A 24,434-nucleotide genomic window follows, 5' to 3' on the forward strand; every position below is an offset into this window, starting at 1 on the left:
CCCAGCAGGAGGTCATTGTACACATTGGTGCCAATGACATAGGAAGGGGAAAGGATGAGATTTTGAAGGGAGAATATGGTAAATTAGGTAGGAATTTAAAAAGGAGGTCCTTGAGGGCAGTAATATCTGGATTGCTCCCGGTGTTACGAGCTAGCGAGGGTAGGAATAGGAGGATAGAGCAGATGAATGTGTGGCTGAAGAGCTGGTGTATGAGAGAACAATTCACATTTTTGGGGTAGAAGTGACGTGTATAGTAAGGATGGATTGCATCTGAATTGGAAGGAGACTAAAATACTGGCAAGGAGATTTGAGCAGTTGAGACAGCGTTGAGAAGATTTGTAGGTCTGGTAGGTATTTGTAGCTCCAAGCATGGTATTCCAACTGGAACTCTATCAACAGACACATTGACTTGGATCCCATTTACCACCCCAAGAGAAAAAGAATAGGAAATGGCGTCATTGTAGGAAATGATGTCACCACAGGAAATGATATCATCACCAACCCTAGGAAACTCAAACATATAAATAGAAAGTGGGCTACATCACCAGTGCTTCGTTCGGAGGCTCACTGAAGATGTTACCTAGTATGGTGACGAAACGTCTGAAAATGCACCTTCCAGCTTTGCAAGCAAACCTACATCTAGAGATTTAGTAGTTTCCGCTCAGAGGGATTTAATTTAGTAAAGTGAGAAGTTGGGACACAGGGAGATACTGAGGAAAGAGATCAATCTGAGGCTGGTACAGTTAAGAAAAGAAGCGAGTCAAACAGGACAGGCAGGATCAAAGCAGAGAACAAGGTAGGACTGATAAATTAAACTGCATTTATTTCAATGCAAGATGCCTAACAGGGAAGGCAGATGAACTCAGGGCATGGGTATGGACATGGGACTGGGATATAATAGCAGTTACAGAAATGTGGCTCAGGGCTGGACAAGACTGACAACTTAATGTTCCAGGATACAAATGCTATAGGAAGGATAGAAAGGGAGGCAAGAGAGGAGGGGGAGTGGCGTTTTTGATAAGGGATAGCATTACAGCTGTACTGAGGGAGGATATTCCCAGAAATACATCTAGAGAAGTTATTTGGGTGGAACTGAGAAATAAGAAATGGATGATCACCTTATTGGGATTGTATTTTAGACCCCCTAATAGTCAGAGGGAAATTGAGAAACAAAATTGGAATGAGATTTCAGTTATCTGTAAGAATAATAGAGTGGTTGTGGGAGGGGACTTTAACTTTCCAAACATAGACTGGGACTGCCATAGTGTTCAGGGTTTAGATGGAGAGGAATTTGTTAAGTGTGTACAAGACAATTTTCTGATTCAGTATGTGGATGGACCTACTAGAGAAGGTTCAAAACTTGACCTACTCTTGGGAAATAAGGGAGGGCAGGTGACTGAGGTGTCAATGGGGGAGCACTTTGGGGCCAGCGACCCATGATTCTATTAGTTTTAAAATAGTGATGGAAAAGGACAGACCAGATCTAACAGTTGAAGTTCTAAATTGGAGAAAGGCTAATCTTAATGGTATTAGGCAAGAACTTTTAAAAGCTGATTGGGTGCAGAAGTTTGCAGATAAAGGGTCGACTGGAAAATGAGAAGCCTTCAAAAAATGAGATAATGAGAGTCCAGAGAAAGTATCGTCCTGCTGGGGTGAAAGGAAAGGCTGTTAAGTGTCAGGTGACTAAAGAAATTGAGGGTTTGGTTAAGAAAAAGAAGGAAGCATATGTCAGGTATAGACAGGATAGATTGAATGAATCCTTAGTGTATAAGGGCAGTAGGAGTACACTTAAGAGGGAAATCAGGAAGGTAAAAAAGGGACATGAGATAGCTTTGGTAAATAGAGTTAAGGAGAATCCAAAAGATTTTTATAAATATATTTAGGACAAAAGGGTAACTAGGGAGCTAATAGAGCCCCTCAAAGATCAGCAAGGTGGCCTTTGTGTGAAGCTGCAGGAGACGGGGAGATACTAAACGAGTATTTTGCATCAGTGTTTACTATGGAGAAGGACATGGAAGATATAGAATGTGGGGAAATAGATGGTGATATCTTGAAAAATGTCCATATTACAGAGGAGGAAGTGATGGACGTCTTGAAACACATAAAGTGGATAAGTCCCCTGGACTTGATAAGCTGTACCCTAGAATTCTATGAGAAGCTAGGGAAGTGATTACTGGCCACCTTGCTGAGAATATTTGTGTCAATCAATAGTTGCAGGTGAGGTGCCAGAAGACTGGAGGTTGGCTAACGAGGTACCATTATTTAAGATAGTGGTAAGGACAAGCCAGGGAACTATAGACCGGTGAGCCTGACGTCGGTGGTGGGCAAGTTGCTGGAGAGAATCCTGAGGGACAGGATTTACAAGTAATTGGAAAGGCAAGGATTGATTAGGGATAGTCAACATGGCTCTGTGTGTGGGAAGTCCTGTCTCATGAACTTGATTGAGATTTTTTGAAAAATTAATGAAGAGGATTGATGAGGGCAGAGTATTGGACCTGATCTATATGGACTTCAGTAAGGTGTTTGACAAGGTTCCCATGGGAGATTGGTTAGCAAGGTTAGATCTCGTGGGATGTAGGGAGAACTAGCCATTTGGGTACAGAACTGGCTGAAAGGTAGAAGACAGAGGGTGGTGGTGGAGGGTTGTTTTTCAGACTGGAGGCCTGTGTCTAGTGGAGTGCCACAAGGATCGGCGCTGGGTCCATTAATTTTCATCATTTATGTAAATAATTTGGATATGAACATAGGAGGTATAGTTAGTAAGTTTGCAGATGGCACCAAAATTGGAGATGTAGTGGGACTGTTTTCCATGGAGTGTCGAAGGTTACCTCAAATTACAGCGGAATTTTGATCAGATGAGCCAATGGGCTATTGAGTGGCAGATGGAGTTTAATTTAGATAAATGCGAGGTGCTGCATTTTGGGAAAGCAAATCTTAGCAGGACTTATACACTTAATGTTAAGGCACTTGGGAGTGTTGTTCAACAAAGAATGCAGGTTCATAGTTTCATGAAAGTGGAGTCGCAGCGAGATAGGATATTGAAGAAGGCATTTGGTATGCTTTCCTTTATTGGTCAGAGCATTGAATATAGGAATTGGGAGGTCATGTTCCTGCTGTATAGGATGGCGGTTAGGCCATTTTTGGAATATTGCATGCAATTCTGCTCTCCTTCCTATTGGAAGGATGTTGAGAAACTTGAAAGGATTCAGAAAAGATTTACAAGGATGTTGCCAGAGTTGGAGGATTTGAGCTATAGGGAGAGGTTGAACAGGCTGGGACTGTTTTCCCTGGAGCTTCAAAGGCTGAGGGGTGACCTTATAGAGGTTTATAAAATCATGAGGGGCATGGATAGGATAAATAGACAAAAGTTCTTTCCCTGGGGTGGGGGAGTTCAGGAGTAGAGGGCATAAGTTTAGGTGAGAGGAGAAAGTTATAAAAGGGGCCAGAGAGGCAATGGTGGAGGCTGATACAAGTGAGACATTTAAAAGGCATTTGGATGGGTATATGAATAGGAAAGGATGAATAGGAGGGATATGGGCCAGGTGCTGGCAAATGGAACTAGATTAGGTTGGGATACCTGGTGGGAATGGATGAGTTGGAATGAAGGGTCTGTTTCATGCTGTTCACCTCTCTGACTATATGACTCTAATCTAGCCAATATTTGTTATTAGTTTTTATTTACCTTTGAGATGGTTGTTGTGAGTTACTAGAGGAGAAGGCAAAGCCCCAAATAAAAGACTTCATTAATACATACTACACAAAAATATGTGGAAATTGCAAAGACAATGGGATAACTGGAGGCAATTAGTTCCTGGTTATCATCTCCATTGCCCTTGGCCTTATTTTCAAACCTCTTGTTTCCTTCTCATTCAGGAACACCTAGCCATAAGAAAAACATTTCATTTTTATATAGTGCTTTTCAAATAATACAAAAGTTCCAAGTGCATCTCACAGGAATATTATAAATGAAGAGTATGACAGGGTGTCACATATGGAGATTTTAGATCAAAAAGCTCGGTTTTAAACAGCTTTTTTGTGATGAAAGTGAGGTAGAGGGGCAACAGGTGTTGGGAGAAATTCCAGAATTTGAGGCTGAGATATCTGTCAGTACAATGACCAACGGTGAAGTACTTAATGCTGGGGATGCACAAAAAGCCAAAATTAGAGTGTGGCCTATGGGTTTGAACGGCTGGAAGAGATTATAAAAGTAGGGAAGCGCGAGGCCATACGAAGGCTTGAAAACAAGGATGAGAATTTGTAATCGAGATATTGCTTTCCAGTCGGTCAGTGTAGGTCAGAGAGCACAGGGGGAATGGGGGCAAGGCATCGGCTGTGAATCAAGCTGTGGACAGTGGAGGATCAGGTATGGGAAATGGCAAGGCTGCAGAAGGACTTGGAGTGTAGAGAATGAAGTAGCTGATGTAATACAATAAGGGAGAATGTGAAGGAATGCACTTTGATAGGAAGATTAGAGGCATAGATTATTTTCTAAATGCGGAAAGGCTTTAGAAGTCTGAAGCACAAAGGGTCCTAATTGAGGATTCTCTTAAGGTAAACATGTAGATTCAGTTGGTGGTTAGGAAGGCAAATTCAATGTCAGCATTCATTTCAAGAGGGTTAAAAGAGCAGAGATGTACTGCTGAGGCTGTATAAGGCTCAGGTCAGGCCACAATTGGAATGTTGTGAGCAGTTTTGGGCTCTGTATCTAAGGAAGGATATGTTGGCATTGGTCAGGGTCCACAGGCATTTTACAGGAATAAACCTGGGGATGAAAGGCTTGTCATATGAGGAGCGGTTGAGGACTTTGAGTCTATCTTTGATGGAGTTTAGAAGGATGAGAGGAGATCTGATTGAAACTTATGGAATGCTAAGAGGTCTTGAAAGAGTGAGTGTAGAGAAGTTGTTTCCACTAGGAGGAAAGACCTGAGGCCACAGCTTTAGAGTGAAGGGGCAAGTTCTTTAGAACTGAGAAGAGGAGGAGCTTTTTCAGCCAAAATGTGGTGAATCTGTGGAACACATTGCCACAGAAGGCAGTGGAGGAGGTCAAGTCTTTGAGTGATTGAAAACAGAAATAGATTGATTAGTGAGGAGATCAAAAGTTATGGGGAGAAGGCAGGAGAATGGAGTTGCGAAACATCTAGGTCATAAACATATGGCAAAGCAGGCTTGATGAACCAAATGGTCTAATTCCGCTCATATATCTTTTGGTTTGGGCAACCATCATTTCAATCTCTGACCTCAAATGTACTATGGAAGCAGGAAGAGAAGCCATTGTAAATGTTTTTCTAGCTATGGTTGAACTAATGAGAATGGAACAACGTGAGAGCAGTCCCACCCAGCTGAATGTTAGCAGAAACATACTTAAGAAGGACGGTGTTATATTGTGTCAAATGCTGTAGACAACTTAATAAGAACAAGGAAGGAAAGTTCATCTTTCTCACTGTCACATAGGATTCTTTTCTCAATGTTGATAGAATTCAATCCTGTACTGTGGTAGGTACAACAATCTGTTTGGAGGGATTCAAATGGAAGTTTTGGGAAAGCTGGGAATAGATTTGGAAGGTAATGGAATTTCAAGATCTTTGGAGTGGAAGTTAGATTGGAGATGGGACAGGACTTTGGAATGTCAAAGAGTCAGTGGTTGGGGTTTTTGAGAGGGTAATGGCAACAGATTAAAGGATAAAGGGGCAATATCTCAAGAGAGTTTCCATTGGCTCAGCTGGGGGTCAGGGAAGCTGGGTGATTGGCGGTTCAGTGGGAATAGGACTAAGGGATCAGGAGGTTAGTCTCTTTTGATGATGAAACAACCAAGGCAGATATATGAACAAAATAATTTCAAGAAGTGCATGAGGGGGCACTGGAGACAGACTAGAGGAAGACAGAGTTTGTCCAGGGTAGCAGGGTATTAGTAAGGGAAACACAGACAGATTATTGAAAGGGAGACACTGAACATCGTGGTATCAAAGGGCTCAGTCAGCTCCTCACACTTGTTATTGGAGATGAGGAAGGAAGGACAGGGGAGATTAGTCTGAGAAGACTTTTTGCAATAAGGATAGAATTCCTATGGTTTCCTGTGCAATCCACCATGTTCTGGAAATGATAAGTTGGTTTGGCAGCTGAGTGCAGGAGCTAATAATGTTTTATCTGGACCAACCAGAGGTCTGATCGTAGCTTGTTTGTTCAGTTGTCTCTATATTCTCTCTGAGTCTGCACTTCTTGGATTTAAGAAAGGTGAAGGCAGTACAAAGAGAATGGTGAGAGAATTATGGCTTTATTGAGGACTGGGACATTGAAGATGGAGGTGAGGCTGTTGAACAGCTGTAGAAAAGTTCTGGTGAATGGAGGACCAAGGAATAGACACTTTGGAATTTTGAAAGTGCAGTTGTAACTAAATGGGGGGACAGTTTTTTTCCCCCAGGAATGGGTACAGAAGGAGGTAGGGTTTAGGCACAAAAAGGGGATCTGAATGTTGAATGATACAGAAAATGGTCATAGATGGCCTTACCTACAAGTGAAACAATGGAACTAGCAAGGCCACATGAAGAAACAAGTTCAAAAGGGGCCCATGATTATTGCTAAGAGGGTTTTCATGGAATCAGAGATTTAGGGAGGACAAGGCTTGATTGTATAAGTTAAGGATAAGAACAATCAAATGCGACATATTCATTATTTGAGCTCATATAAAGAAGCAATATTGTATTTGGAACAGTGATTAGGGTGGGGAGTTGTCCACTTGCAATGTTTCTCTTTGAGTAAATGGAAACTGAGTAAAGATTGACTTCTAGTTCCCTTTTTCACCAGCTGGCTTTCCAAAGTTTAACAATAAGAGGACAGTGAATTCAGAGAAGAGAACAAGATAAATGATGCGGTGTTTGAAACCAATCCATTTCTAATGTTTACATGGCTATCCTTCAACCTGTAACTATGGTATTTCTTTCCATAACTTTAAGGCTCTCTGTCCTAAAAAATTGAGCTTTCTTCATACATCGATGTCCATTCTTTCTAGATCCTTCAATAACTGGAAACAGTCTATTTCTGCCTAATCTCTCCAAAGAATTAACTTCTATTTATATGGCATTTTCACCACTTCAGGACTTTCTGATGTAATTGCTAGTTGTGAAACATTTTCTGAACTGCCATCAATGTTGTGCTGTAGAAAGATGCAGCAGCAAACTCCCACACACAGCAATGAGAAAAATGACTGGATGATCAGATTGTTAACCATTGGCTTGGGCACTGAGTATCACTTGCCAATGTTGTCCTCAAGCAGTGCCATGGGATATTTTCTACCCACCTGAGAGAACCAACAATGCTCAGTTTAACATCCCATCTGACACACAACATTTCTGTCAGTGCCCAATTCCCTCAGTACTGCAATGGAATATCAGCATAAATTGCCATTCTTGTGGTAAAGTACCATCTTCACTTGAAATGGAGTGCGTTCCTTAAAAATAAAAACTCTATCCCCCACAACTCCAATTTGTTGCTCTATATTATCCTCATCAATCCTTCTTTTTCTGATGTGTCAAGGCAGCAGTACAGATATCAGTGTTATCTGAATCTCTTGCTCTTAACACCCCACCTCTCTTGCTCTTAACACCCCTCCCCTCTTGCTCTTAACACTCCTCCCCATCTTTATTGCCTCACGCATTTTTTCTCTTCCTCTCAATGCCTGAGAATTTGAGTGCAAGGAATTTAGTTCATTAACACTTCTGAAGATTCTATTGAATATCCGCTACTCAAAACTTTCACTTTCTGAAGGAACTAGTCAAGTTATAGAGTTATAGAGTCATACAGCATGGAAACAGACTCTTCGGTCCAAACAGACCATGCTGACCATGTCCCCAAATTAAACTAGTTCCACCTGTCTGTGCTTGGTTCAAACTTCTCCAAACCTTTCCTATTCATGTCCTTATCAAAATGTCTTTTAAATGTTGTAACTGTACCAGATGCCACCCACTTTCTCTGGCAATTCATTCCACACATGAACCACTCGGTGTAAAAATGTTGTCTCTCATGTCCTTTTTAAATCTTTCTCCTCTCACCTTAAAAAATACCTCCTAGTTTATAAGGTTGCCCCTCATCTTCCCACACTCCAATGAAAAATGTCCAGTCTTTCCAGTCTATTTTTATATCTCAAACATATCTTCAACGGCAACATCCTGGTAAGTCTTTTCTGAACCCTCTCCAGTTTAATGGGTGGCACAGTGGTTAGCACTGCTGCCTCACAGCGCCAGAGACATGGGTTCAATTCCTGACTCAGGTGACTGACTGTGTGGAGTTTGCACGTTCCCCCCGTGTCTGCGTGGGTTTCCTCCGGGTGCTCCGGTTTCCTCCCACACTCCAAAGATGTGCGGGTCAGGTGAATTGGCCTTGCTAAATTGTCTGTAGTGTTAGGTAAGGGGTTAATGTAGGGGTATGGGTGGGTCGGTGTGGATTTGTTGAGCCGAAGGGCCTGTTTCCACACTGTAAGTAAACTAATATCCTTCCTAGACCTGGACACAGTATTCCAGAAGAGGCCTCACCAACATCCTATACAACCAGAACATGGCGTCCCAACTCCTATACTCAAAGGTCTAAATTATGAAGGCATGTGTGCTAAACACCTTTTTAACTACGTTGTTTGCCTGTGCTGCAAATTTCAAAGACTTACTTGAACCCCCTAGGTCTTTCTGTTCTACCACTCCACCCAGGGCCCTACCATTAATTGTATAAGTGTTGACCTTATTTATTTTACCAAAATGAAATAGTTCACATTTATCTAAACCCCATCTGCCATTCCTCAGTCCATTGACCCAAAAGATCAATATTTCTTTGTAACCTTAGATAACCTTCTTCACTGTCCACTAAACCACTAAATTTGGTGTGATCTGCAAACTTACTAACTATGTCTCCTATATTCTCATTCAAATCATTTATATAAACGACAAACAAAAGTGAACCCAGTACCAGTCCCTGGAGCACACCGTTGGCCACAGGCCTCCAGTCCAAAGAACAGCATTCCATCACCACCCTCTGTCTCCTACCATTTAGCCAATTTTGTATCCATTTGGCAAGTTCACCCTGAATCCTATGTGATCTAACTTTATTAATTAGTCTACCATGTGGAGCTTTGTCAAAGGCTTTACTAAAGTCCAAGTAAACATCGTCTACTACTCTGCCCACATCAATCCTTTTGGTTATTCCATTAAAAAATCTCAATGAAGTTTGCATAAAATCATGCTAACCTTACCTAATCATAGAAATTCCTATCCCTACTGTGTGGAAACAGGCTAGTTGGCCCAACAAGTCCACACCAACACGCCAAAGGCTATCCCACCCAGACCCATTCCCCTACCCTATTATTTTACATGGTGGCTCAGTTGTTAGACCTGCTGCCCCACAGCGCCAGGGACCCTAGTTCAATTCTAGCCTCGGGCGACTTTCTGTGGTGGAGTTTGCAAATTCTCCCCATGTCTGTTTGGGTTTCCTCTGGGTGCTCAAGTTTCTCCCACAGTTCAAAGATGTGCAAATTAGATGAATTGGCCAGGCTAAATTGCCAATAGCGTTTAGGAATGTGTAGGTTAGGTGCATGAGTCAAGGGGGTTTAAACTAATGTGGCAGGGGGATGGAAACCAATATTAGGTTAGTGGAGATAGTAACTAAAGCCTGTAAGGAACTAGATAATGAAGTCAGTGTGACCTGGGCCTCCTTCACCGCCGCTCCCTCACCACCAGACGCCTGGAGGAAGAACGTCTCATCTTCCGCCTTGGAACACTTCAACCCCAGGGCACCAACGTGGACTTCAACAGCTTCCTCATTTCCCCTTCCCCCACCTCATCCTAGTTTCAAATTTCCAGTTCAGCACTGTCCCCATGACTTGTCCGGACTTGTCCGACCTGCCTAGCTCCTTTTCCACCTATCCACTCCACCCTCTTCTCCCTGACCTATCACCTTCATCTCCTCCCCCACTCACCCATTGTACTCTATGCTACTCTCTCTCCACTCCCACCTTCCTCTAGCTTATCTCTCCATGCTTCCAGCTCACTGCCTTTATTCCTGATGAAGGGCTTTTGCCCAAAATATCGATTTCGCTGCTCATTGGATGATGCCTGAACTGCTGTGCTCTTTCAGCACCACTGATCCAGGATTAGTGGAAGAATAGGCAGGGAACAGATGATGAATGCAAAGGGACATGTGGTCTGAGGTGGTTTTGTTTTAATGCGAGAAGTGTAGTAGGTAAGGCAGATGAACTTAGGGCTTGGATTAGTACCTGGGAGAATGATGTTATCGCTATTACTGAGACTTAGTTGAGGGAAGGGCAAGATTGGCAACTAAATATCACAGGATATAGATGCTTCCGGTGGGTTAGAGAGGGAGGTAAAATGGGTGGAGGAGTTGCATTATTGGTCAGAGAGGATATCACAGTTGTGCTGAAGGATGATACTATTGAGGACTCGAGCAGTGAGGCAATATGGGCACGGCTCAGAAATAGGAAGGGTGTGGTAACAATATTGGGGCTATACTACAACCTCCCAACAGCAATTGTGAGATAGATGTACAAATATGTAAATAGATTATGGAAAGATGTAGAAGCTGGTGATGGGAGATTTTAATGTTTTCTGTTTGTCATCTTTATAAATGATCTAGAGGAGGGGCTTGAAAGCTGGGTGAGCAAGTTTGCGGATGACACGAAAGTCGGTGGAGTTGTGGACAGCGAAGAAGGATGTGGCAGGTTACAGCAGGATATAGATAAGTTGCAGAGCTGGGCAGAAAGGTGGCAAATGGAGTTCAATGTAGCTAAGTGTGAAGTCATTCACTTTGGTAGGAGTAACAAGAAGATGGATTACTGGGCTAATGGTAGGCTACTTGGTAGTGTGGATGAGCAGAGGGATCTTGGTGTCCATGTACACAGATCTCTGAAAGTTGCCACCCAGGTAAATAGTGCTGTGAAGAAGGCATATGGTGTACTGGGCTTTATTGGTAGAGGAATTGAGTTCCAGAGTCCTGAGGTCATGTTGCAGTTGTATAAGACTCTGGTGTGGCCTCATCTGGAGTATTGTGTGCAGTTTTGGTCGCCATACTATAGGAAGGATGTGGAGGCATTGGAACGAGTGCAGAGGAGGTTTACCAGGATGTTGCCTGGCATGGTAGGAAGATCGTATGAGGAAAGGCTGAGGCACTTGGGGCTGTTCTCATTGGAGAAAAGAAGGTTTAGGGGAGATTTGATAGAGGTGTACAAGATGATTAGGGGTTTAGATAGGGTAGACACTGAGAACCTTTTTCTGTTAATGGAGTCAGCTGTTACTAGGGGACACAGCTTTAAATTAAGGGGTGGTAGGTATAGGACAGATGTTAGGGGTAGATTCTTTACTCAGCGGGTTGTGAGTTCATGGAATGCCCTGCCAGTAGCAGTGGTGAACTCTCCCTCTTTATGGTCATTTAAGCGGGCATTGGATAAGCATATGGAGGTTATTGGGCTAGTGTAGGTTAGGTAGACTTTGGTCGGCGCAACATCGAGGGCCGAAGGGCCTGTACTGCGCTGTATTTTTCTATGTTCTATGTTCTATGTTCCCAACATTGACTGGGGTTCTCTTAGTGTTAGAGGCCTAGATGGGGCAAAATTTGTAAGTAGCATCCAGTAGGGTTTCTCTAGAGCAGTATGTAAATAGTCCCACTCAGGAAGGGATCATACTGGACCTGGTGTTGGGGAATGAGTCTGGCCAGGTGTTTGAAGTTTCAGTAGGGGATTACTTTGGGAATAATGATCACAATTCTGTAAGTTTTAGAACACTCATGAACAAAGACGAGAGTGGTCCTAAAGTAAGAGTTCTAACTTGGGGGAAGGCCAACCAAAGCAGAATTCAGCAGAAGCTGGGGAATGTGGATTGTGAGGAGCTGTTTGAAGAAAAATCCACATTTGATATATGGGAGGCACTTAAAGAGGGCTGATTAGAGTGCAAGATAGATATGTCCCTGTGGAAATGAGGGAGAGAAATGGCAATGTTAGGGAACCATGGATGACAGGTGAAATTGTGAGACCAGCTAAGAGGAAAAAGGAAGCATACATAAGGTATAGGCAACTGAAAACAGACGAATCTTTGAAAGAATATTGGGAAAGTAGGACCAACATGAAATGAGGAATGAAGAGGGCTAAAAGGGGTCATGAAATATCTTTAGCAAATGGCGTTAAGAACAAAGAATAAAGGACAGAGAAAGTTTTCAGCCCAAGAACAGGCCCTTCAACCCTTTAAGCCTGAGCAGATCCAAATGTACTGTCTAAACCTGTCAGTCAATTCCCTCTGTTCCCCACCTACTCATGAATCTGTCCAGATGCATCTTAAATGAATCTACCGTGCCTGCCTCTACCACCTCTGCTGGCAATGCGTTCCAAATGCCCACCACCCTCTGTGTGAAGTATTTGCCACGTGTATCCCCCTTAAACTTTCCACCTCTCATGTTGAAAGCATGACCTCTCATTATTGAATCCTTCACCCTGGGAAAGAGCTTGTCTCTATCCACCCAGTCTCTATCCTGATTTTGTAAACCTCAATCAAGAAACCCCCATCTCCTTTTCTCTAGTGAAAATAAACCTAACCGACTAAAGGAAAATTCCAAAGTCTTTTATTTGTATATAAGGAGCAAGAGGATAACTAGAGACGGGTTGGCCCACTCAAAGACAAAGGAGGAGAGTTATGCATGGCGTCAGAGAATCCGGATAAGATTCTTAATAAGTACTTTGCATCAGTATTCATCAAGAAGTGGGACATCATGGATGCTGAGGTTAGGGATAGATTTTAATTACTCCAGGTCAAGTTGGCAAAAGGAGGGAGAAAGTATTGGATATTCTAAGAGGTATTAAGATGGACAAGTCCCCAGGTCCAGATGGGATCCTTCCCAGGTTACTGAGGGAAGCAAGAGAGGAAATCGCTGGGGCCTTAACAGATATCCTTGAACATGGGTGAGGTCCTTGAGGACTGGAGAATTGCTAATGTTGTCCCCTTGTTTAAAAAGGGTAGCAGGGATAATCCAGGTAATTATAGACCAGTGAGCCTGATGTCAGTGATAGGGAAGCTGCTGAAGAAGATACTGAGGGATATGATCTATTCACATTTGGAAGAAAATGGGCTTATCATTGGTAGGCAGCACGGTTGTGCAGGGAAGTTCATGTCTTACCAACTTATTAGAATTCTTTGAGGTGGTGACAAAGTTGATTGATGAGAGAAGGGCTGTAGATGTCATATACATGGACTTCAGTAAAGCATTTGATAAGGTTCCCATGGTAGGCTGATGGAGGAAGTGAAGTCACATGCGGTCCAGGGTGTACTAACTAGATGGATAGAGAACTGGCTGGTCAGTAGGATACAGAGAGTAGTAGTTGAAGGGTGTTTCTCAAAATGGAGAACAGTGACCATTGTTGTTCCACAGGGATCTGTGTTGGGACTACTGTTGTTTGTGACATATAGAAATGGTCTGGAGGAATGTATAGGTGGTCTGATTAGCAAGTTTGCAGATGACACTAAGATTGGTGGAGTAGCAGATAGTGAAGGGGACTGTCAGAGAATGCAGCAGAATATAGACAGATTGGAGAGTTGAGCAGAGAAATGGCAGATGGAGTTCAATTGGAGAAAATGAGCAGTGATGCATTTTGGAAGATCCAATTCAAGAGCGAACTATATGGTAAATGGAAAAGCCCTGGGGAAAATTGATTTAGAGAGAGGTCTGGGTGTTCAGATCCATTATACCCTGAAGGTGGCAACGCAGGTTGATAGAGTGGTCATGAAGACATATGGCATGCTTTCCTTCATTGGACGGGCTATTGAGTAGGAGAGTAGGCAGGTCATGTTACAGTTGTACAGGATTTTGGTTTGGCCCTATTTGGAATACTGTGTACAGTTCTGGTTGCCACATTACCAAAAGGATGTGGATGTTTTGGAGAGGGTGGAGAGGAAGTTCACCAGGATGTTGCCTGGTATGGACGGTGCTAGATATGAAGAAAGGTTGAGTAGATTAGGATTATTTTCATTAGAAAGGTGGAGATTGAGGGGGGAACCTGATTGAGGTCTACAAAATCATGAGAACTATAGACAGGGTGGATAGCAAGAAGCTTTTTCTGAGAGTGGGGCACTCAATTACTGGGTTCATGAGTTCAAGGTGAGATGGGATAAGTTTAGGGGAGATCTGCCTGCAAAGTTCTTTACTCAGAGTGTGGTGTGTGCTTAGAACGTGTTGCCTATGGAGGTGATGGAGGTAGGCATGATAGTATCAGTTAAGATGTACCTAGACAGATATACAAATGGGCAGGGAGCAAATGTATACAGATCCTTAGAAAATAGGTGATAGGTTTTAGATTAGATTAGACTTACAGTGTGGAAACAGGCCCTTCGGCCCAACAAGTCCACACCGACCCGCCGAAGCGAAACCCACCCATACCCTTACATTTACCCCTTACCTAACTCTACGGGCAATTTAGCATGGCCAATACACCTGACCCGCACATCTTTGGACTGTGGGAGGAAACCGGAGCACCCGGAGGAAACCCACGCAGACACGGGGAGAACGTGCAAACTCCACACAGTCAGTCGCCTGAGTCGGGAATTGAACCCAGGTCTCTGTTGCTGTGAGGCAGCAGTGCTAACCACTGTGCCACCGTGCCGCCCCAAATAGGTTTAGATAGAGGATCTGGATCAGTGCAAGCTTGGAGGGCTGAAGGGCCTGTTCCTGTGCTGTCATTTTCTTTGTTCTTTGAAATGTCAAGTAATAGGGCAAGGGAATGGGTCTGGGTGGGATACTCTTTGGAGGGTTGGTGTGGACTTGTTGGGCCAAATGGCCTGTTTCCACACTGTAGGAAATCTATGAATTTCTATGAATCCTTGTCTCTCCACATGTTTGTAAACTCAGAATTACCTCCAATGACTTACCCACCGCCAATATGGTAGTGATGCTATTGTGATGTCTGGTTTTTAATTTTTAAAATAATTTTTAAAAATAAGCTGGTGGCAGACTGATATTTATCCTTAATTACCATGAAAAGTTGGTAAGTGGGTTTGCTTCTATTTGAAACAACTGAGTGAATTCCTAGACAACTTCAGAGGTCAGTTAAGAATTAATTACATTGATGTGGAACTGGAATCACATTGGAGTCATACTCGGCAGCAACAGTAGGTTTGACTTTCCCGACACTCAGTCTGGGTTTTACAACTCACTGGCAGCTTCACAGTCACTTTTCCTCAGTGCAGGTTCTGATTTTGAGACTTTCTTCAGTCATTTATTTTTGGATTTGAACCTTCCTTGGACTTTTCATCCAATTCTCTGATTATGAGGATTGTGGCACAAATCCATGAGACTCCCATAACCAATGAAGTATATGGCTTCAGCCTCCATCTCTCTGCCTATTTTCCATTCTGACAAAGAGTAATACACACTCCAATCCTAACTTGCTGTTTCTAGCCCATTTCATGAGTAACGTCAACAGGTTTTGCTTTTCTGAATTCAAATGACTGCTTGACGCCCAACTCCACTATCAGTGATTGATCATTATTACTGTACAAGATAGTAATGGACAAGAATGGTCAAATACATTAAAATCTATTCATCCAGAAATGATTGAAAGATCCCTTGTTAATCACACTTTGGATAATTGTGTAGGATAAAACGGGTTATAGTGAATTGGCAAATTGTTTCACATCTTTCTTCATTTTATCCCGTTTGGATATAAATATGAAAGAGGCCGCTGCTTCCTCCTGACCTATTATGATTCATCAGACAAAATCCAAATTATCGCCTTTATTCAACAAGAATTTGCTGGCCTCTTTTAAATTGGTGACATATTCAATTTAATTTAATTTAATTTGGAATTCCTCTATACAGTGTGTTTCTTCAATGCAAATTGGATTTACTGGGATTGAAGAATTTAGACTGTTACTTGTAGAACATGAACTTTCCTTACTTATACTGACTCTAAGGTGATTCTGGCCCAATTAGTTTAAATGATGTGGTTATTGCATGGGGTTGGAACTATCACGTAATATCAGAACCCTCTGTATTTGCCATTTCCATAACTTGTGTTGCACAGCAGCAAAATACAATTTTGACCCCTTTTTACCACATAAACTATTTACAATGTTCCATTCAGCCACTAAGTTTCTACTCCCTAGAATTTTATCTGCAAACAACTTCATAGAGGTGTTAGTCCTAGTGCTAGACCATTAATCCAGAGGCCCAGGTAATGTTCTCGGTACCTACATTCAAATTGCATCATGGCAGATGATGTACTTTGAATTCAATAAAAATCTGGATTTGCGAGTTTAATGCTGACCATGTAACCACTGTCGATTGTTGGAAGTTCCTTTCGAGAAGGAAATCTATTGTCCTTGTCTGATCTGGTCTCCACCAAATTGGAGGTTTAGTGGACAGCAAAGAGGGTTACCTCAGATTACAACAGGATCTTGGCCAGATGGGCCAATGGGCTGAGAAGTGGCAGATGGAGTTTAATTCAGATAAATGCGAGATGCTGCATTTTGGGCAAACAAATCTTAGCAGGACTTATACACCTAATGATAAGGTCCTAGGGTGTGTTGCTGAACAAAGAGACCTTGGAGTGCAGGTTCATAGCTCCTTGAAAGTGGAGTTGCAGGTAGGTAGGATAGTGAAGAAGGTGTTTGGTATGCTTTCTTTTATTGGTCAGAGTATTGAGTATAGGAGTTGGGAGGTCATGTTGCAGCTGTACAGGACATTGGTTAGACCACTGTTGGAATATTGCATGAAATTCTGGTCTCCTTCCTATCGGAAAGATGTTGTGAAACTTGAAAGGGTTCAGGAAAGAATTACAAGGATGTTGCCAGGGTTGGAGGATTTGAGCTATAGGGAGAGGCTTATCAGACTGGGGCTATTTTCCCTGGAGCGTCGGAGGCTGAGGGGTGACTTTATAGAGATTTATAAAATTATGAGGGGGATGGATAGGATCAATAGACAAAGTCTTTTCCCTGGGGTTGGGGAGTCCAGAAGTAGAGGGCATAGGTTTACGATGAGAAGGGAAAGATATAAAAGAATGGACCTAAGGGCAACTTTTTCACACAGAGTGTAGTAGGTGTATGGAATGAGCTGCCAGAAGAAGTGGTGAAGTCTGGTTCAATTGCAACATTTAAAAGGCATTTGGATGGGTATATGAATAGGAAGGGTTTGGAGGGATATGGGCCAGGTGCTGGCAGGTGGGACTAGATTGGGTTGGGATATTTGGTCGGCATGGCCGGGTTGGACTGAAAGGTCTGTTTCCATTCTGTACATCTCTATGACTCTATGACTCCAGATCCACAACAATGTAGTTGATTCTTAACTATTGCCCTCTGGGCAATTAGGGTTTGGCAAGAAATGCTGTCCTAGCCAGCAGCACCCACATCCCAAGAATGAATATAAAATACTTTGCTGCAATTCACTCCCTTTAAAAGCTTTCTGAAAACATTGACACTCTTTCTATGTATCTGGTCTTAATCACACACACTCCGACTGTCAGGTCCAGTGCTGTTGCCCCTAAGGTGTTGGATTCTAGACCAATGCTATGTTTTTTCAGGACAATAAGACTCTGATGTTGTTTTCACCTGACATGTTTTTACCTCAATCATCATCCATGCACAGGGAAACAGGCAGCTTTTCTAGGAGGTCTGCATGTGATTGAAGGATTCTCTTTTCCCCTTTTTGCAAAAGCAACCACTTGCTAGTGAAGGTTTCTTTATCCAGATATTCAGAGCCTTGCTGACTCCTGTCTTGTTGGACATTAACTCAGGCTCTGTGTGCAGCACTTTGCTAAGTCTTGAACAATGAACAGAATATCAACTGGTAAAATGTAAAAGCTGTAGGCAAGTACTTACTTCCCACCATCTGGCAAGTAGAACTCGACAGAAAATCCAAAAAAACTTCCTTCAGGCCCCGAATAAATGATTGGGTTTTCTGCATCAAAATTGAATGCATGAAGGTGTAATAGTCCAAGCAGATAAACGGACAAAATTTCCATTAAATAGCAAGCATGCATTTTCCAGACCTTTGCATCCAAATCAAACACAGCTAAAGAAAAATAGAAGTTGACTAAGTGTTTGATCATCTGTCACTCCCTCAGCTAGGAAGGGAAATTACGTCTGTTACTTCTCCAGTTTTTATGATCATTGTGGTTAAACATGATCCTTGTGATAACATATATCAACACATGCAGTGACTTGCTCTTTGCAAAAGAAAAATGCATGATCTGGGTTGTAAAGAAGACTTAGCTGCACTGTCTCTCTCTCTCTCTCTCTCAAAAGCACTTAGCAACTGAATGAGCAGATGCATTACATGTAAAAAGGCAGTAGGTCAGTAAGAAATGTGAAATACAATTAGAATGACAGTAAGACGCTGAACAAAATAATGACCTGGTGGAATTCCTGATTCTTTTATCCAGAGAGGAAATTAGGTTCTATGTTGAAATGTTGCACCTCCTTTTATTTCTCATTGAATTTATTCCAAAGGTGTGCTAAATGTCACTTTTCTCAGATCACTGCTGAGGATTATATCTGACTTTATGCTGTTCCAAAGAGATTTAAGTTTGAGACAGAGAATTAACCAAGGTTTGGCAGTCTCATGCATGGATTCGAAGAGATAATAACAATAATTGCCGTGAGAGGTGGAAGATCAGATTGCTGTAGTATAAAGAGAAAATTGTTAACAGATATGTTTCAAAATTTAAAAATAGTTCTTTCACAGATTGTGAGCACCAGTCCTAAGCCAGAATTTTCTGTCCATTGCCAGAACTCACTTTGAGAAGGTAGTAGTGAACTACAGCAGTCCGTGTAATGTAGGTACAGCCAGAGTGCTCTTAGGAGGGACGTTTTGTATTTTGACCTACTAGCAATGAACAATTGGCAATACAGGTTCAAGTCAAGATGGGGTATGGTTTGGAGGTACTTCCATTCCCATGTATCTGCTGCCCTACAACTAATGGTTGTTTTGAAGTAGAAGCCATGTACTATATTTTTAACAGGGTGTCCTGCACTGAGAGCTTACAAGTAGCAATGTATCTATTGAGATGGCAGTCCCAGAGAGTACTGGAAAAGTGAAAATATGTAATATTTGGCTGTGAAATGGATACCTGGGTTTTGGTTGCTGTTTTGACAACAACTCGAATTTAACCAATCAGTTGAAATTATACCCCAGGAAACTAAAAGCCAATTGAGTTTGAATTTATTGTTTTGCCTACATCGAACTGTGAGAAACAAAGCTCACTCACTTCAATAATTTCAGTCCGAGATAAGATCTGAAGCAATCAGTATGTTTATTATACGCTTGCAAGCATGGTGCCTGGAATTGGCACACAGAGTTTAGCAAGTACATATCTTATATAGAATTTACTACTCCAAATCCGGTGCTCATTACTATTGTTTATCTCTTGACTTATCTGGCCTTGTGCATAACAAAGTACAAGTTTTACTTGGCCATTTCACCACATCCTGCTGTGGCCCATTGTTAGGTATATCCTTCTTCATGATTATCTACTTCCTCCATCAGTGCCATTTCCTCCCTTTCCCCAACCATATTGATCCTTATGACCTTTTAATTGGGGTTTGTTTTTGTGTTTTTGCAAAAGTGGGAAACAGATGCTTATAACTACTGCTTGTACAAACATATCTGGCTTAGCCTACATCCTCACAGCACCTTATCTATTTGTCTACCATTGTTAGCAGGCACATTTCATTCTTGCATTCACATTTTAGCTAATACAAAAACAATTATATATTTCCTCCACACAGTTTTCATTCTTGTTGACTCAGGTCTTGGTTGAAACAATTATACACTGGTGTGAGTGCATTTACCTTGCATAAGTAATTATAATTGCAGAAGTAACTCTACTTTACCTATATCCTACAGAACCAATGAGATGATTCAATGTTGAGGGTAAACACTCTCTACCAAAGGTAAAAAAAGAAGAAGATGGCCCTGGGAGATCATCAACTGGAAGAGTGAAGACACAGAAGAAGACAGAGACTATATGGTTTTCAAATTAAGTTGATGTAATTTTGATAAGTGTCTTATTGGAACAGTATATTGTTATAGAGTTGGAGGCAGATAGTAAACATTTAAGAGAAAGAGAGGTTTAAATTTTTGCATAGTTTTTGTTTAATGTTCACTTTTAAAGTAAGAAAATAAATTGATGTTATTTTCTTTAAGAAGTAGAATTTGGGATTTCTCTGTCACTCATATTTTAACAGATTACAAGACGAGGCAATCTTTTCTGGGCATTTGGCTTAATTAGCGAGGGATTTGCCTCTGTGTCATAACTGCTGTTGAATGATAGAATCCCTATAATGTGGAAGCCAGCCATTCCACCCATTGGGTCCACACTGACCCTCTGAAGAGCGTCCCACCTAGACACACCCACCCAACCCTATCTCTGTAACAGTGCATTTCCCATGGCTAATACACCTAGCCTGCACATCGCTGGACACTATGGGCAATTCAGCATGGCCAATCTACTTAACCTGCACATCTCTGGACTGTGGGAGGAAACTGGAGCACTCACAAAAAACCCATGCAGACACTTGGAGAATGTGCAAACTCCACACAGTCACCTGAAGCTGACCAACAGCAATGTTTTTCTTACTCAAGTTCAAAGGTGAGCTTATTACAAAACTATTGCTGAAAGTTACTAAGTGAAAACATTGAGATAAAATACAGATAAAACGATTAAAAGTAGGTAGACATAAATTATACTTACAAAGCTGAAAATAAGATCAGCTATTAACACTGAACTCCCTGTTACTCATTAATAGATTGCCTTTCTAAAGTGAAGATTTTTTAAAATTGAAATTCAAATGTGGTTGAGTGGTTGCAAATTTCTTCCACAGGTGGACTGAGTCGAGCAGGATCTGGGAATTATCAAAATCTCCTTTATGTTGCTTTTAATGCACTGCAGGTTGTAACCTGGTTCAGAATAGCTGTCCCAGCTGATTTGCCTTTCTTCTCTCTGTCTGTTGATAACCATCTCTCTGTTGATATCTCTCAGGGAACCTGAGAGTGTTCAGTTTAAGGTGGTTTTACACAGCTGTCACAAGTATATTACAGCAGATGTATTATTATCTTGTACCTAAGGAATGGTTGATCCAATATTCCAGATAATTTAAAATCTGATTGAAGATTTGTAGCTCGGGTATCCGTTGTTGTGGTTCTGCTCGCCGAGCTGGAAGTTTTTGCTGCAAACGTTTTGTTCCCTGGCTAGGGAACATATGACCCCTTAGGACTCATAACAGCACACAAGCCAACATCCATGCTCAGACAACAACTCACTAGAACAAAGGACCCAATACCCAGCATGAGCCAAACTAACGTAGTTTACAAAATACCATGCAAGGACTGCACAAAACACTATATAGGACAAACAGGAAGACAGCTAACAATCCACATCCATGAACATCAGCTAGCCACAAAACGACACGACCAGCTATCTCTAGTAGCCATACACTCAGACAACCAGCAACATGAATTTGACTGGGAAAACACCACTATCATAGGACAAGCCAGACAGAGAACAGCCAGAGAATTCCTAGAAGCATGGCATTCATCCCCAAACTCCATCAACAGACACATTGACCTGGACACCATATACAAACCACTACAGCTGAAACTGACACCCGGAAACGGCAAGAACATCCATCAACAGACACATCGACCTGGACCCCACATACAAATCACTGCAGCTGAAACTGACACCCGGAAGCGGCTAGAACAAACCAATATAAATACCGGAAGAAACATCAAAGCAGCGCTTCACACTAGGCTCCAACAGCACTGATGATGTTCCCTAGCCAGGGAACGAAACGTTTGCAGCAAAAACTTCCAGCTTGGCGAGCAGAACCACAACAATTCCAGATAATCTTGAGGTACGTACAACCACAGTAAACCTTGACAAAGTGAAGCTTCGAACATCAATATTCCTCAAAAGAATCTATGCACAACCATCAACATACCTCCTAAAATTCATTGTAAAAACACACAGTTAATAATAGAACCATAATGCAGAGGGTATTCACATCACTTATACTTTATTTACAGCACAGTTACTTGGACATTGTTGTAGATCGTGGCATTTCAGGTAAATAGTTTTTTATGGTTTATCAAGGGTGTTGATTAATAAAGTGACAGTTAAAACAAATATTTTATATTGTTTGGAGAAGAAATACAATCTGTACCAACCTGCTTCTGGGCTTGCCCTGGTCATGTAACATCCACCATGAAATGCTGACTGGAGCTGCCAACTTGCAGCAGTTTCAATAAAGTCACAAGTGAGGCTAGATTGATATCTCGCAATGTGGTGTCAGAAATGGAACCGGGACTCAGTGATGAAGAGCTGTAAAAAGTTCTGAGCTTTGAAAGCTGCCACATAAAGGATTAGGAAATTCAACACCATAAATCATCTTCACACTGGCCCCAGTCAAATGAAAAGGCTGAGGTGGTTGCGCAATGTTCACAATGCCCATTGTTGTTGCCTAAAGGTTATTTTGTGGTTGATGCTGAGATAACATACCAAGTCTGTCTGCTTTTCAGGTAGCAATAAAGTCACATCTGACTTCTGGGAGCCTCCTTTTTAGGCTCTTTTGGGTGCATTTAAAGAAAGAAGTTTGTGAACTATTTAGATCTACATTGTCATAAAAACTCTCTTCAAGGTCTTGATATTGGACTCTATAGTCCACCTACAGTTTAATCAATAATTTCTAACATTCTACCAAAACTTAGTGAAACTGAGCGCAGTATAGAATAAGTCACCTGAATATTTTTATTTTAGAAATCCCTTAAAAATACCCAATAAAAATATGCCAAGTGCCTTTGACACAATTGAAATGGTAGATCAATTGTTAACTGAGATCAGTGAACTCAGTATCGACCAAGAAGAGAAATTGATACTTCTGATTTATGTGGCTTATTGCTTCTAAATTATTTCAATCCAGCTATTTTAATTGTTTTTTTTTCCTGTCTTGTATTACTTCCCACAAAAAAGCCCAACTCAGTTTGTTTTTACTGATTCAATGGATGATGCGATTCTGGCTTGGCAAACATTTATTTCCCATCCCAATTGCACTGGAGAAGGCGGTAGAGAGCTATCTTCTGAACTGCTGTAGTCCTTGGAATTTAGAGAACCCGACAGTCCTGTCATAGCACCAGGGACTTGGGTTCAATTCCAGCCTTGGGTGACTGTCTGTGTGGAGTATGCACATTATCCCCGTGTCTGTGCAAGTTTCCTCAGGGTGCTCTGGTTTCCTCCCATCGTCCAAGCTGTGTAGGTCGGGTGAATTGGCTGTGCAAATTGTCCATGGTGTTCTGGGATGTGTAGGTTAGGTGCATTAGTCAGGGATAAGTGTAGAGTAATAGGGTAGGCAAATGGGTGGGATGCTCTTCAGAGGGTCAGTGTGGATTTATTGGGCCAAGTGGCCTGTTTCCACGTGGTAGGGATTATATTTTTAAAAATTGATCTAGAAACTATGATAGTAATAGTGACATACTTCCAAGTCAGGATAATGAGTAGTTTGGAGAGGAACTTACAAGTGATAGTCTTTCCTGTGTATCAGCTGCCCTTGTCATTCTAGATGGTAGAGCTGATAAGTTTGGAAGATGCAGTTGAAGAAGACTGATTAAGTTATTGCCATGCTTTGTTGGATGGTACATTCCCTGAAGTATGTTATCTGTTGATGGGAATAGAACCACAAAAGGATTTTTTTTTGACAAAAGTAAAGAGAAAATGAGCCAAGAAAGGAAGATAAATTTATATAAAAAAGGCACAAAGAAGAATCAATAATATTGTAAGTGAGGAAGCAAGTAGAGTGGGTTAGTAAAAGCAGAAACTGCTGGAGAAACTCAGCAGATCTTTCTTTCTGTGGAGAGGGAAAATAAGTTACCATTTTCAGTCCAGTGTGACTCTTCTTCCGATCATTTGAAGGTCTGAAAAAGAGTCATATTGGAATGTTACCAGACAGGCTGAGTTTCTCCAGCATCTTCTATTTTCATTTCATATTTCCAGCATCCATAGTATTTTGCTTTTTTGTCAAGAGGAAGGGACTGCTGGCTGTGAATTAGATTTAGCTGATACTGAAGACAATGACTGTAAAATAAATGTAGAGCATCAGATGTCAAAACATTTTGGAAAATAGCCCGAAGATGAGAGATTTTTAACTCTCTGCCCAGGCTCAAAGTAGTGCTGTTGTAGAGAGCATTTACTTCCAATGAACCAAACAGAAATAAAATTAGGACAGCACAGTGAATCAGTAGTTAGCACTGCTGTCTGACAACACCAGGGACCTGGGCTCAATTTCAGCTTCAGGTAACTGTCTGTGTGGAGTTTGCACATTCTCCCCGTGTCTGCGTGGGTTTGCTCCGGGTGCCCTAGTTCAATCCACAGTCCAAAGATGTGCAGTTAGGTTAATTGGCCATGCCAAGTTGCC

General features: G+C 41.8%; 1 protein-coding gene across 1 annotated transcript in view; it reads right to left on the reverse strand.

Moving 5' to 3' along the window:
- The window catches only part of LOC132830713 (integrin alpha-8-like), a 158,805-nt gene extending 140,708 nt beyond the window's left edge, over nt 1-18,097 (reverse strand). The window contains exon 1 of the mRNA XM_060848536.1: nt 17,847-18,097. Coding sequence (XP_060704519.1) covers nt 17,847-18,076 — 230 coding nt within the window. The 5' untranslated portion in view covers nt 18,077-18,097. The remainder of the gene's footprint in view (nt 1-17,846) is intronic.
- Between the last annotated feature and the right edge of the window lie 6,337 nt (nt 18,098-24,434).

Source organism: Hemiscyllium ocellatum, chromosome 32, assembly GCF_020745735.1.
Source record: "Hemiscyllium ocellatum isolate sHemOce1 chromosome 32, sHemOce1.pat.X.cur, whole genome shotgun sequence".
Classification (NCBI taxonomy): domain Eukaryota; kingdom Metazoa; phylum Chordata; class Chondrichthyes; order Orectolobiformes; family Hemiscylliidae; genus Hemiscyllium; species Hemiscyllium ocellatum.